At 38.3% G+C, this 16,241-nt stretch overlaps 1 protein-coding gene and 1 pseudogene across 4 annotated transcripts in view; one reads left to right on the top strand and one right to left on the bottom strand.

The window, feature by feature from the left end:
* Window positions 1-16,241, top strand: part of CCDC102B (coiled-coil domain containing 102B) — a 264,105-nt gene that overhangs the window by 47,483 nt on the left and 200,381 nt on the right. For all 4 annotated transcript variants that reach the window (XM_007524081.2, XM_060174023.1, XM_060174024.1 and 1 more), the window contains exon 3: window positions 889-1,100. In XM_007524081.2, the coding sequence (XP_007524143.2) occupies window positions 889-1,100 (212 nt within the window). The remainder of the gene's footprint in view (window positions 1-888; window positions 1,101-16,241) is intronic.
* Window positions 11,102-11,558, bottom strand: LOC103114166 (ubiquitin-conjugating enzyme E2 N-like; annotated as a pseudogene).

Raw genomic sequence — 16,241 nt, forward strand, 5'->3', positions numbered from 1 at the left:
AGTTTTGGAATTATAAGATAAGATGTTTGAAGTAGCAAACTTTGAAATATAGTGTCCATATTCGTTAACACATCCCATTAAATTCTACTTTAGATTTAACTAGTGAACTAAAATAGCCTAATAGTCAATCCTGTTAAAATATTCAAGAGTTGATGGGAACTTCTTTCTACCTTGTCTGTTGTCCAAAGATGTTATAGGAAAAAAGGAATACATTGCAACTTTCTGGTACCTATGAACAAAAAATATTAAAGAAGAATTTATAAACTAATCAAATAGCTAAAACTATTCAGGTTTACAGAGTGCTATTTTTAGTTGTATGTAAATAGGAAAGTGAAACTAAAGTTGAAGCAGAGCTTTGAGAAAATCATTATATTGTAACAAGGTAGAACACAGGAAAAAGAGGCAAAGAAGAAAGAAGTATGGCCAAATAATACAGAGAATGAGAAAGAAGTAAAACATATGAACTGGATTCTGTCGTTAACGTTCGGGGGTGCTAGCAGCCCAGGCTAGCTTCGCAGCAGTAGACAGAGACGACCAGAGACACTCGGCTGAGCTGAGAAGCTGCAGTTTAAGCTTTATTCACGAGCAGGCAAATCACCACACCATGTGCTTCTCCATCTTTCTCCTCCCCCAGCGGCCGCAGCTGGGACCTCTGGAAGTCTGTAGGGGCTCAGGGGCGGGGACAAGGAGGCGCAAAACTAGCAGGGCTAAACCACAATCTCCCAGAGGTAGGGGGAAGGAGACCAAACCAATATGAAACATACCAACAGGATTCTGAATCATAACCTTTATATCCTCCTCCAAATCTATTTTCTGTGTGATTTTTTTTCTACAGAGATTTAAATATTCACCAATAATAATGGTATTTTTAAAATTTTTTCCCTTCAGGTAGAAGTTCTGATTGACCCAATAAGATTACATGAGAAAAAGAAACTTAATAATCCTGATATATTCAAAAATAGTAATTCTGAAAGCTGTGCAATTAAATCTGGACAAAGACTACAATCAGTAAATGCATCTTTGGATAATGAAGTGCCTGAAATTTCAGACTCTCAAGAGCATTTGGATGAACTTCAAAAAATATTACAGAAGGAAGTAGAGTAAGTGTCAATTATTGTCTCCAGCCAAATCTGATGTTCAGACCTTGTGAAATTATTAAGTCTCACAATACTATATTTCCCCTGTGACTAGTTATTAAGTACTAGTATTAAAAATGACATTGATGTACATGTGGCCATTTTTTAATTTTGTAAAGCAATTTAACCATTTAGCTTCTATCACCCTCTTTCATAATAAACTTGGGTTTATGGATTTTAGAATCATCCTCTGGTTGGTTCAACACGATTGCCTTACTTATTAATGCCCGTGGTTAAAATAATCAATACATGATCTAAGTTTTACAATTTTAGGAGACTTGAATATGTGAATAATAATAAGTAGACATGGTACTATTAAAGATGGACACATTACAATTTTTTGAAATGTTGACCACAGGTAGAAATGATTTAGTCTTGAATCATTTGTGATATAGTGATCAGAGTACTCAACCCAAGGTGAAATGACTAGAATATTCATTTTAATGCTTAAATACCCTGGCTATGTGAAACCACATTGGCTAAGAGTGAGCCATTGTCTTTGCCACAGAGTGGCTAAGGATGCCTATTTTTCCAACAATCTATTGTTTTGTGACAAAACTACTCAACCAATGATAATTGCCAAAACAATATGTGCCTATTTAGGAATCATTTGACTTTGTAGGGACAGCTTTTTCTCTCCTTTCTGGTGTTTCAGCCAAAATGACTCTGAGCCTGTGTGTGAACCGAGGCTCACAGCTGAAATCCTCTGAAAATGCTCTCCAGTAGTCTGTAGCTGATTGGGTTTTCAATGGAGTCACTATGGGAACACCTCCTTGTGTCCTGTCCCTGGGGTCCATTTGTGTGTTATGGCTTCCACGCTGCATAGTGGCAAAGTTGGAAATAAACCTTGTAAGAGTACAGAGAGAAGTAAGTGGCATTTGGGGTGACCTGGCCAGAAACCACACAGCACTGCTTCCACCACTTTTTGTAGAGTCCCTCTTAAAGTTGTGTTGGGTTCAAGGAAGAGAAGCACTGACAATGGGAGGCATACTAAGACAGACTGTACTAAGAACTCGTGGAGGGAACCACTGGGACCGCCCTCTTTGGAATATGTCATTGGCTGCAGCCTTCTTCACTAAATCTTTAAGATCAAACTCAAATCATGTCTGGGAAATTGGTTATGAATAGGAATTCCATAGTATGTTTATTTTTGTTCCTTCATGATAATTTATAAAATTATTAGCATTGTACAGACTGCAACTCTCAAGATAAAAATGTATCCCAAGACATGAAATATTTTTTGTCTTTCTTAATTATAAGAATATAAACCATAAGATACATATATAATTGGTACATATAGCAAATATGCAGCACATATTACATATATATTTGTAAATTATTATTAATTCATATTTTATTATATATAAGTATTTATATAATATAGATGTATGTAGGTCTGGGACATGGCAGACGTAGATGTATATAGATAATACATTTAAATAAATAAGGATATATTTATGCGCTTATGTGTAAATTATTGTTTTACATTTTATTAAAATGTGTATGTTTACATGCATTATGAATTACAAATGTCACATCTTATGCATGTTGACATATATTTAAATGTATTACATAATATATATATATGATGAATGTAATTACATATTATATATTCATTTCAATTTTTCTGGTTTGAATGGATTCAAATAACTGTAAGTCTGCACAATCCTTTTTGTAAGAGCCCTAAGCTCTTTGTTTACCATTGCCTTTCTGACAGCCATAAGTTTCTCACTAGGGTACAGCATTTCCTGTTCCTGTAAACTGTCTAATCTTTTCAGTTCTTCCTCCTGGGATTTCAGCAAGTGGCTGGCTTCAGTTGAAATGATGTGAATGTAGTTTTTCTCATTTTCCCAGCCAGTGGGAAAGGTCTCTCAACTTTCTTGCCATGAGCATCAATCACCAGAACTAAGGGCTCACCCACCACTTTGTTAAGCAAGGTACTCATCAGTTACACAAATTATACTGCACCATTTGTTCTTTGAGTACAGTTCAGTTTTAGGAATGATTGCCCAGGATCCTGAAGCATTACCTATGCTGAAACTATATATATTTCTGACATCTTAAGAAGACCTCCCAGGTAGGAGAGTTAAGATGGTGATAGGAACCTGATCTTTGTACAGAACTAGGTGTACCGAAACTTTTAAGGAAAAGGCCTTTGACAACATCTGATTTGGCAGGGAAGCTGAGGAGTTAATATATTTCGATGAGGTGTTTTTCTATTTTGAAGCTGTTCTCAAGTTGAACTACAGATGGCACCTGAATCCTTTAGAAAAGAACTTCCTTCTCCCTTTGCTTTCTTAATTTACTTACTATGTAAAGTATATATATATATATATATATATATGCTTCAATCATTTTGTTGTACTTCACTGAATATAGATTTTTATTAATAAAAGGAGATTTCAAAATATTGCTCAGAAAGTACAAAAAATTTAATACACTTGAAGCATTGACAAGGTGTTGATATATGTTTATGTATGTATATATATGTGTTTATATGTATGTATATATTCATTTCTCATCACAATGAACCACTTGGCACATAAATCTCTATAAATATATTTATATTCATCTCATGTACCACATTTAGCTTTATGAATCTGTGGAGGAACACTTAGATGTAGCTTTATTTGGGGTGCTGTCAACACATCTGGAATGAACATAGGAATGAGGATATATCTCCTTTAGATTTATATCCAAAGTTGGAGTTTCTGGATTCTATTGGAGTCCTGTTGTCTGCCTTTTTAGAAAGCACTCTATCAGGAGTCAGGTGTTAGCGCAGCGGGTTAAGTGCGGGTGGCGCAAAGTGTGAGGACTGGAGTAAGGATCCTGGTTCAAGCCCTTGGCTCCCCACCTGTAGGGCAGTCGCTTCCCAGGCGGTGAAGCAGGTCTGCTGGTTTCCTTTTCTCCCCCTCTCTGTCTTCCCCTCCTCTCTCCATTTCTCTCTCTCCTATCCAACAACAACTACAACAATAAAACAACAGGGCAACAAAAGGGAATAAATAAATAAATAAATATTTTAAAAAATTCCCCATACCACTGTAAGCCATTGCTATACAATGCTCTGAGGAAAAAAAAAAAAAAGGAAAAAGAAAAAATAAAGCACTCTATCTCCTCCATAGTGGTTACAAACAATTTCCATTTCTTCGGACAGTGCAAAAATCTTGGAACCTCCTACTTGCACTTAACTCATTGAATATCATACACATGATACTCAATCTGAAAGGTTGGAGATGGGTTTGCACTGTCTGGATTTAAATTTCCTTGTTGGCTATCAATGCTGCTTTCTTTTTTTTTTTATATATATTCTTCAACTTTTTGTGTTGACTATATCTTCTTTGAAAAAAAATCTATTCAGATTCTCTATTTTTAATGGGTTATTTTGCTCTTAAGTTGTATGAGTTCCTTACATTTGGGGGATATTAGTTACCTATCAAATATAGATTGCTACTATCGGTTCCTAGTTGACAGGTGGGTTTTGCAATTAGTTTCTGGTTTCCTTTACATTATAGAAACTTTTAGTTTGATGCCTTCCTAGTGTCTATTGTTTTGTTGTCTATGCAGTTGATTTCAATGTGAAAAATCAAGACCAATGCCTAGGAATTTTCTTTCTTTCTTTTACTCTAGAGAATTTAGTTTCAGGTCTTACATATAAGTTTTTGGTCCCATTCTGGGGTAACATTGTGTACTTGGGACTAGCCTGCCTTTTTTCTTTCCTTCTTTCCTCCCTCCCACCTTCCCTTCCCTTCCCTTCCCTTCCCTTCCCTTCCCTTCCCTTCCCTTCCCTTCCCTTCCCTTCCCTTCCCTTCTTCATTTCACCTTTTTTTTAATTTTTTTTACTATAGGCATTTTTTAAAGTGTTATAGCAGAGAAAGAATGAGTGGGAACCAGGCAGTGGTACACTGGCTAAGTGCACATAGTACAAAGACCAACCCATGGATCAGGGTTCAAGTCCCTGAATCCTCACATGCAGGGGGAACGTTTCACAAGTGGTGAAGCAGGTCTGCAGGTGTCTCTCTGTCTCTCTCCCTCTCTAAGTCTTCCTCCTCTCTCAAATTCAATGAAATGGAAAAAATGGGTGCCTGATGTAGTAGATTTGTGGTGTGGGCACCAAGCACCAACAAGAACCTTGAAGGCAAAAAAAAAATTGTTTTTTTGAGAATATTGTCACACGAGTATAATTTCTTATATCTCCAGGACAGGTGTGTGCATTGCAACTTCAACTGCCAACTCGCCAACTCACGTGCTTCTCCACCACATGCACCAGCCCCCAGTGCCCTCTCAACTCCCTCCCCCAGCTCCCACTTGAAGTGTCTTTGACCTTGCTGCAATAGACCTTTTTGTTATTATTATTGTTATTGTTTGTTTTACTCGAGCAATACTTAACAATAGTTTCTTTTTAATGATCATTTTTCTTTTCTCATTAGTGATTTAGTATTGATTTACTAAATCCTAAGATAATAGGGGTTATACTTCCATAATGTTTCCACCACTAGAGTTCTGTGTCCTCATCCTCTCTAGTAGAAACTGCAGCAGTTCTCCCATGGTAACAGCTGTGGGTTGATGTTTTATATAACTTTCTGTCTATATCTCTCTATATTTTTGCCCGTTTTTTCTACATTCTTGCCTTCACTTCCTTTCTAAGTCACACCTACAACTTTACTACTTCCTTTCCCGTCTCTCTCTCTCTCTCTCTCTCATAGGGAAAACTTTTCCTGGCTTCCTTTGGTATTTTCCAGATTGACTGCCCTTTCTTGGATGATACAAAAACAAGATTCCAGGGGCCAGTGGTGGTGCACTTGGTTGAGCGCACGTTACAATGCACAAGGACCTGCGCTGGAGCCCCCAGTCCTCACAAGCCGGAGGAAAGCTTTGCGAGTAGTGAAGCAGGGTTGCAGGTGTCTCACTGTCTCCTCTTTATCTCCCCCTTCCTTCTGGATTTCTGGATGTCTCTATTCAATAAGCAAATACAGATAAAAAAATAACAACAACAACAAAATTCCTGGTGTCACATGCTTCAGATACTGGCAGTGTTGTAATTCAGAGTTCTTTGGTTTTCTCCCCCCTGTCCTTTACCCTTCTGGACCAAAATTTCTTTTGGAGTGTAGAAGTTGGGATTTCTGGCTTCTTTAATTGCTTCTCCACTGGACATGGGTGTTGACAGGTAGATCCATACCAGAGTGTTTAAGGAAATCTACATTTAATGTCTAAATATAAAAAAGGTAATATAGGAGAAAGATACAAAGAAAACAGTGATACCGGGAGTCGGGCTGTAGCGCAGCGGGTTAAGCGCAGGTGGCACAAAGTACAAGGACCGGCATAAGGATCCCGGTTCGAACCCCGGCTCCCCACCTGCAGGGGAGTCGCTTCACAGGTGGTGAAGCAGGTCTGCAGGTGTCTGTCTTTCTCTCCTCCTCTCTGTCTTCCCCTCCTCTCTCCATTTCTCTCTGTCCTATCCAACAACAACACCAACAATAATAACTACAACAATAAAACAACAAGGTCAACAAAAAGGGAATAAATAAATAAAATAAATATTAAAAAAAAAAGAAAACAGTGATACCATTCTTAGGCATTTACCCAGTGGACACACAAATACTAATTACAAGAGATGTGTACCTCTGCCTTCATAGCTACATTATTCACAATAGCCAAAGAGTGGAAGCAGCATAGATGCCCATCACCTGATGACTGGCTAAAGAAATCATGGGATATTTATTCTGTAGACTACTATTCTGCAATCAAAAAAGATGATACTGTGTCCTTTGGGACAAAATGATTGGAACTGGAGGAGATTTTGCTTAGCAAAATGAATAAAGAGATGAAAAACAACTACCAGATGGCCTCACTCACATGTGGAGTCTAGAGAACTGATATAAATGAACTTGAAAAAAAAATAAGAAACAAGGAAATTATTTGTAAGATTTGTAAGAGCTCTAGTGGTTATCTTTGGGGAGGTGGGAGGCTAAGGAAACAGAACTCTGGTGGTGGGTATGGTGTTGAACAATACATTGTCATCTGATAATCTTTTAACCTACTATTAATCAGAAATAAAAAAAAATAAAATACTGCATTGTACCTTTGGGTGAAGCTGTACATAATTAGGCTTAGTGAAATAAGTAAAGAAGTAAAGGACGGGGAGTCGGCGGTAGCACAGCGGGTTAAGCACATGTGGCGCGAAGTACAAGGACCAGCGTAAAGATCCGGGTTCGAGTCCCCGGTTCTTCACCTGCAGTGGAGTCGATTCACAGGCGGTGAAGCAGGTCTGTAGGTGTCTCTCTTTCTCTCTCCCTGTCTTCCCCATCTCACTCCATTTCTCTCTGTCCTATCTAACAATGACGACATCAATAACAACAACAATAATAACTACAACCATAAAAAGACAGCAAGGGCAACAAAAGGGAAAAAAAATAAATTTTTTAAAAAATTTTTAAAAAAGCAATAAAGGACAACTAGTAAATTTCACACATGTGTGAAATATAGGAATTGAAACACATGAATTTGAAAAAAAAAAGTCAAGCTATATTTAAGCCTTAGAGAACTATGGTGGTTATTTTTGGGGATGGGTCACTGAACTTTGATGGTGGGTGTGGTGTGGCACTATATCCCTGCTGTCTTATTTATTTACAGATCATCATAAAATCACTAATAAAACTAAGTAGAAAAAGTATTTGAGAAATTTTTATTTACATATTTATTAAGGGAGGATGAGAAGAAAGAGACTAGAGGCTGGGGGTGGGCACCAGAATACTGCTCAGATTTATAGTATGTCTTTGCTGGGAATTGAACCTTCAGCCTCTCTCTGGGTTATCAGTATGCAAATTGGTGTTCTTTCCAGTCAGTGAAAATGCTTATTGTTAGGGAACTGAGTGGTGGTGCACCTGGTTGAGCACACACATTCCAGTGTGCAAAGACCCAGGTTCCAGCCCCCGGTCCCCGTATGCAGGGAGAAAGCTTCATGAGTGGTGAAGCAGCGTTGCAGGTGTCTCTCTGTCTCTCTCCCTACCACCCTTCCTTCTTGATTTCTGGCTGTCTCCAGTTTTTTGGGGTGAAGGACTCTGAAAATGTCCAAGAGGTCTAGTCTGTCCATCTCTTCATTTAATTCTCTTGTTTCTTTGTTGATTCTCTGCTTTGTTGATCTGTCTAAGTGTGAGAGTGGGGTGTTAAAGTCTCCCACTATTATTGTATTACTATTGATGTATTTTTGAAGTTCCTTCAGTAGGTGTTTGATGTATTTATATGGTCCTACATTGGGTGCATAGATGTTAATAACTGTTAAGTCTTCTTGGCTGATTGATCCTTTAATCATTATGTCATGACCTTGCCTATCTTTTATTACTTTATTTAATTTAAAATCTATTGTGTCCGAGATGAGAATGGCTGTTCCTGCCCTTTTTTTGTGGTCCATTAGCCTGCAGGATAGTTTTCCATCCTTTCACTTTAAGTCTGTGTTTATCTTGTTGTGTCAGATGGGATTCTTGCAAGCAGCATATGGTTGGGTTATGTTTTCTCATTCATCCTCCCACTCTGTGCCTTTTGATGGGTGAGTTTAAGCCATTGACATTTATTGATATTATGGATTTAATGTATTGTAGTGCCATTGTTCAACAAATTTTTATTTGTTCTGATATGTTGCAAGTATTATAGTGATGTTCTTGTTTATAAGAGGTCTTTTAGAACCTCTTTCAGGGCCGGTTTGGTGATGGTTGCCTCCTTTAACTGTTGTTTGTCTAAGAAGGTTTTGATCCCTCCATCTAGTATGAATGAAAGGCTATCAGGATATATTATCCTTGGTTGAGATTTCTGGCTGTCTCTATCCAATACGTAAATAAACAAAGATAATAAAATTTTTAAAAGTTTATTGTCCATAATTTAAAAGCTAATTATTTTAATTTTTTTTAAATAGAGAAAGGAGAGAGAGAGAGAGAGCGTGAGAGAGAGAGAGAGAGAGAGATATCACAGGACTGTAGCTTCCTTCAGTGAGGTGGGGACTAAGCTCAAACCTTTTTGTTTGGGTTGTGTTTGGGTTGTGTTTGGGTTGTGTTTGGGTTGTGTTTGGGTTGTGTTTGAGTTGTGTTTGGGTTGTGCCTATGGTAAAGGAGCACACTACCCAAGTGAGCTATTTCACTGGTTCTAAAACTAATTCTACAGTAATAATAATAAAAAAGAACATATCTATTTCATTACTTAACAAATCAGTTTTTGCTTGGCCAAAATATTTGACATTAGCAAACCTCTAAGAACTGATTGGAAATTTTACAATAAAATCACAGAGCTCAAAATAGATTGCTATTTAATCACAGATAATAATGATTCAGAAGCATTCATTCATGAGAATCATTTTGATTAGTCATCCATGTCTCGGTCTTCGTATTTGCTGTCTGTTATTATGTCAGTTGTCACATGGTTGATAAAGTATCAAAAGATCATCTGGAAATTCATTTGTGTTTTTCCATAAACATCATTTTGGATCACTTTTTATCTTTAGATTCTGTAAACATTACATATTTGAGCAATCTGATTTAAAAGGTTTATATCATTATATGTATAAACATTACTTTCTCTGAGTTTTTTGCTTTCTTAAAGAATTTATGTATGAAATAGTCAATATGCTTTAGAGTAAAGGGAGGTCTTTTAGTCAAAACAGTTTTCCATAGTTTAAATCTGTTATAAATGAAACTGTTGATAGTCAACTTTAGAAACCTCGTAGATATAAATACAGAACGAATTGATTAGGTTAGTCAAAGGAGGAATTGAAGAGTGCCCTCTGCTGTATAGTTTTAATTATGCAATATTCTTTTTTGAAATATTTATTTATTTTCCCTTTTTGTTGCCCTTGTTGTTGTTTTTTTTCATTGTAGTTATTGTTGTTGTTATTGATGTCATAATTGTTGGATAGGACAGAGAAATGAAAAAGAAAGACACCTGCAGACCTGCTTCACTGCCTGTGAAGTGACTCCCCTGCAGGTGGGGAGCCAGGGGTTCAAACCAGAATCCTCATGCTGGTCCTTGCTCTTTGCTCCAGGTGTGCTTAACCTGCTGCCCTACTGCCCGGCTCCCAGTTTCACTTTTTTAATTTAGCTATAATGTGGGCATCTCTTTACATATACAGATATTTTGAAAATGACTTATTATTGTTTCATTTAAATTTATCATTTACTTAATCATTTTTAGCGTTTACTTCATTCTTTTTTTTTAATTTTTTATTTATAAAAAGGAAACATTGACTAAACCATAGGATAAGAAGGGTACAACTCCACACAATTACCACCACCACAACTCTGTATCCCATCCCCTCCCCTGATAGCTTTCCTATTCTTTTTTTTTTTAGATTAACAAAAAATATTTTACTAAAACTTAAAAGATTTACAGAAGTTTCCAGACAAGCCATACAAAATGGTCACAAGCTTTTTCTTGAAGGGAGGATTCTACACTTGACAGAAAAGTTACAATATTATTAGTGAGGGCTGTGATGTTTGCTTAATGGTCCCATTTTGGTTCAAACAAATAAAGCTTGTCCATCTACAGTGTCTAAATAAAAGTTAGATTTGGCTAGACAGCATATTCTAAAGAACTGGGTAGCTGCTTTAACCAATGCAATTAGATCACCATAAAAATGGGAATAATAAAATAAAGAAAAAACATCCCCTGCAGCTAGCCCTGATGACTACCTTCCTTCATTTACTTAAACCAGGATGGGAAAATGAGTAAAAGCAGAGAGGGACCACTGCTCTTAAATGTTTCGCAACATTCCAGATGATGCATCTAGGCCCTGTTCATGCTTAACAGTAAATCAGGACAAGACACAGGTTTGCTAATGTATATTTAATCACCAAAGGACTGGAGATATCTGGGCTTTTTTATTTTGTAATGTGTCTAAGGCTGTCCATTAAATGCAAAAAAAAGAAAAGCAAGAAATCTTGGCAGAACAGGAGAAGGGATATACACTTGATGATCAGATCGATTTAAATATTATTCATGGAGTACAGCCTAGTCCATGCTCTAGCCGCCTCTAAGGTTTGGGCTTCCTTGGTCTTCCACTGCTCCTCTATGTCATTTGCTAATGGATCCTCTGGAGTGGGAGCACTTACCAAAGCCTGAATCCATAGCAGAAATGTGTGGATCTGCAGTGCTGGGGACCATTTATCTTTCCAAATATCTAAACATATTCTTCCCAACTTATCTACATTAGGATGATAAATTTTCGTCATGAAACATACTTTAGGGGCTGCCATTGGGTATTCTGGAAGGAATAGTTCAAGTTTAAAAGACCCTCCCTCAAAGGGAGAAATAATGAAGGCCAGCAATGACCACATGAAAACAACGGGTGTTGCTCTCATCTGGTTCTGCTTTAATACCAGGAACTGGTTCTGCCAGCAAACACTGGGTTTCCTGGATAATCCTTCAGGGCACCCCGGCCATCGTGTCAGATCTTGACTTCAGCCTCTCTGCTCCCTCTGCTCTCTCTTGCGCTCGCTCTCCCTTTCTCTCATCTCTGGCTCCACTTGCCTCACACACGAGTCAGCTTTCTTATTCTCTATCCCTCTGGGAGCATGGACCCAAGGTCATTGTGGGATGCACAAGGTGGAAGGTCTGGCTTCTGTAATTGCTTCCCCGCTGAACATGGGTGTTGATAAGTGGATCCATACTCCCAGTCTGTCTCTCTCTTTCCCTAGTTGGGTGGGGCTCTGGGGAATTGGAGCTCCAGGACACATTGGTGGGGTCATCTGGAACCTGGTGGCTGAAAAGGGAGTTAACATACAAAGCCAAACAAATTGTTGACCAGTCCTGGATCTAGAGGTTGGAATAGTGCAGATGAAGAGTTGGGGGGTCCTTCATTGTGTAGATAGCTAGTAGGCATATTTTAATTATATTCCAAAGAGCATGTGGCTATACTAGTTTTTTTTTTTTTCCCCTGGGCCTGAAATCTGATATGCAGATGAACCCAAGTTATTGTCTGGGGAGATGATGTCATGGCTGGAATAAGGACCAGAAAGCTGGATCAGGGAAGAGAGTAGCTCCCTAATATGGGAAACTGTAAACCCCATCGATTTAATGTAATCTGGGGCCTATATTCAGCTTAGGAGCCTATGTGACCTCTGCATCCCTCTAGATCTGAGCTCACATTCTGTGGTCATGAGTAGGAACATTCCAACCTTCCTCAGTATCGACCCGTCTTCCTCAGGTGGAGCATAGAGTATGTTGTCCAGCCTCCCTTTGGAGGATGGAACATTCTCTACCATTGTTGATCCACGTTGAGGGCAAGGTCCTATGGAGGCAAAAAAAGGGGTCTATTGTATCTGCTGCTATGAACAAAAGTGTATGTAGATCTCTTCTGATAGAGGTTTTTGTTTCCTTTGGTTAAATTCACAGGAGTGAAATTGCTGAGTCAAAGGGTAGGTCCATTTCTAGAGTTCTGTGAAATCTCCAGTCTGTTTTCCTCAAGGGTTGGACCACATTCCCATCAGCAGTGCAAAAGTGTTCCTTTCTCTCTGTATCCTCTCCAACCTGTGTTGTTTTTTCTAATGCATGACATTCTCACAAGTGTAAAGTTGTGTCTCACTGCTATGTCCTCAAAGACTCAAATCCAACAGGAAAGAAAACAAACAATAAAGAAGTGGGCCTAGGGGCCAGGTGATGGTACTCCTGGTTGAGTGCACATGTTACAGTATGTGCAAGGACCAAATTTCAAGCCCCTGGTCCCCACCTGTAGGGGGAAAGCTTCATAAGTGGTAGAGGGCTACAGGTGTCTCTCTGTCTCTCTCCCTCTTTATCTCCCCCTTCACTCTCAATTTCTGGCCATCTCTACTATCCAATAAGCACATAAAGATAATAAAAAATAAAAAAAGAAAATAGACATGGGACTACATCAAATTAAAAAGCTCCTTCTCAATAAAGTGTACCATTCAAATAGAAAGATACCCTACAGTATGGGAGAATATTTGTATATCACATACTTTAGATAAAGGACAATAAAGTGTACCATTCAGATAGAAAGATACCCTACAGTATGGGAGAATATTTGTATATCACATACTTTAGATAAAGGACAATAAAGTGTACCATTCAAATAGAAAGATACCCTACAGTATGGGAGAATATTTGTATATCACATACTTTAGATAAAGGACAAATAACCTAAATGTATAAAGAACTCAGTAAACTTAGCAACAAAAATTACAAATAATACCATTAGAAAATGGGGTGAGGGTATGGATAGAAAGTTCCCGAACAAAAATATCCAGAGGGCCAACAGGCATATTACAAAGTGCTCAAAGTCATTGATCATCAGAGAAATGCACATAAAGATCCCATTATCCTTGAAATTTCAAATACAGTCACTAAGGACAAAAATAATATCACGGAAAATATTAATATAAAGGCCAGGTGGTGACATATCTGGTAAAGAACACATATTACCATACTGCCAGGAACTGTCTTCAAGTTCTTGTTCCACACCTGTTGTGGAGAAGCTTCACAAGTGGTGAAGTTGTGCTTCAGGCATCTCTCTTTCTCTCCTTCTGTTTCTCTTCATTTCCTCTCTGTCTCTACCAACAACAACAAAAAAAGAAAGGAAAGAAAGAGAGGCAACAATAGCTGTCTATAGCAGTGAATTTGTCATGCAGGCACCGAGCTCCATTGACACCCTGGTGACATTTAAAATAATATAAAATAATATCAGTATATCAGTTTAAGTGAGCTGTATATTATCCATTGGTTAATTCTCTTTTGGAATGTTGCCTTATGTTGTCTAGTCTAGAGAGTCGTTACTCTCCAAAAGCAGTGTTTCTAAAAGCTAGGCTTTTATCTTCAGTTTTTTTTTTTTTTTTGGTCTATTCGTTTTAGTATACTTGCTGCATGGAGAGTTAAAGTGCTATGCATGATACTGGGGTGTTCAGAACCTGAGTCTTTTTAGGTTAAATGAAGCCCTACCTTGTTCTTTTGCAGCCTCATTCAATTTTTTTGGCTTGCTTCATGCAAATGTAATTATGTACCTCTCTAATGGACCACTTATCCATTTGATTGGATCCAAGTAATATCATTACAACCTAATTCTATTCTGAATTACTTTTGTATTGTTACCCGGAAGAGCCTTATTTCCTATAAATATGTAAATGCCATTCTGTTCTGCATCTGCCTATTTCTTCTAGTGTTGTGAATATGTTATTAAGATCTTTCTGGCAACATCAATACAGAAACACATCTAGTTCATTTTCAATATAGTATGACTGCAGTGGCCATAAACAACCAACTATTTTTTAAATGTGAGCTGGGAAATGATTCAAGGGTCTCCTCTGATACTATAGAGTAGCATCATCAGTATGATTTCTCTTTCGTTTTTATTGTAGAACTCTAGAGTCAGAGATTAGGAAAGACACTACTGCACTGCTCCATCATCCACGAGGCTCCCCTAGAGTTACTGCGGTGTGCTAGGGATCAAAAACAGGGTCTTGCATATTATAAAGTTTGCCCTAAACTGCCTAGCTATTTCCTGATCGTGTAACTGAATTTGTCTAGAGTCTGTGAGCAAACAGGAAGTTGGCTTGTCTAGACTGGCCTCTGTAAGGGACACACACTAATATTCATATCTGTTTATTCTCTTACTGGGACCAGTGGCTTACTGTACTTGAAGTCATTCTCAAAGTTAAAAAAATAAAAAACAAAACAGCAATTTCCCAAACACTTTTCCAGTCCCTATGGTAGTCATTGGAATTCATTGGTGATGCCAGACATGCTTCCCATTTCCAAGGCACTGCAAGTAAAAATTTCACCTCTCAATAAAATACATCATGTTCCTTCCCCAAACCACTCAGGTACTTGTGTTTTATTAGCATTTCCCCAACCTCGGCTCATCATCTGGTCCCTAAGTTAAATCTACACAATTTTTGTGTGGCATTGTTGTCGCTATATATATTTCCACTTTTTATATCCACTATCTTTTGCTTCATGAATCAAAAACACATGTCAGCAAATGCACAGTGACTAATGGGAACAATAATTCATTTTCCTCACCTAGCTGAATGGAGGTGGGCCTGCTGACCACCCCTGCCCCCTGCCTTGATGCCTCTGCTTCATGGAAGCGTGGGCCTGCCTGGCTCTGTTTCATGTTTCTAGGAGGATTTTTTTTTCTTGGCCTCCAGGGTTATCACTGGGGCTCAGTGCCCACACTATGAAAGGAACACACAACTCCAGATGACCATTTTTTCCTTTTTTTTTTTTTTAACTAGATAGGACAAAGAGGAATTGAGAGAAGACAGGTAGATAGGGAGAGGGAGAGAAAGACACCTACAGACCTGGTTTACTGATAATGAGATGGACCCCCTGCAGACAGGGAGCAGAGGCTCGAACCCTTGTCCTGGAACTTGGTAATATGTGCACTCAAGTTGGTATGACCCTGCTTGGCCCCCTGAGGACAATTCTTTTTACAGTGGTGACTGGAGAATAGGAGAAACAGCTCTACCACAAGCATTTCAAACTTCTTCATCTTTCACAGTTGCTAACATGCCCTAGTTAAAGACTCAACTTGGGCCGAGGGAGTTAACTCAATCTATGGAAGCAGAAGAGGATAGCCCTTTCTTTCTTATTTACTTTTTTACATTTCTTTTAGAAATATTTTATTTATTTACTTTATAGAGGCGAAGAGAAATAGAGTAGGAAGGATGAGAGAGAAAGGGAGAAAGACACCTGCTAATAGCGACCAGGGATTCTAATCCAGTTTCTTGCCCATTGTTCCATGAGCACTCAAATGGGTGAACAAGCAGCTGGGCCCAGGATGAGTCTCTGAACAGCAATTTCTTCTCCCACACAGACAAGGCCTGCCGTTTACAAAGGTCGATATATCCTCATTGCAATCAGAAATAAACAGTTGTTTCCCACGATTCCCTCTAATTGGCATGTGGGCAGGGAAAGGAAAATCATTGACTGAGTGACCCTAGGTCTTGTTCTATCACTTGCTTAATGGAGAAATTTATGTTAACTAAATAATTTTTTACATTTTTTTTATTGTTGTTGTAGTTATTGTTGTTGATGTCATTGTTAGGACACAGAGAAATGGAGAGAGGAGGGAAGACAGAGAGGAGGAGAGAAAGACACATGCAGACCTGC

Source organism: Erinaceus europaeus, chromosome 15 (genome assembly GCF_950295315.1).
Source record: "Erinaceus europaeus chromosome 15, mEriEur2.1, whole genome shotgun sequence".
Lineage (NCBI taxonomy): Eukaryota > Metazoa > Chordata > Mammalia > Eulipotyphla > Erinaceidae > Erinaceus > Erinaceus europaeus.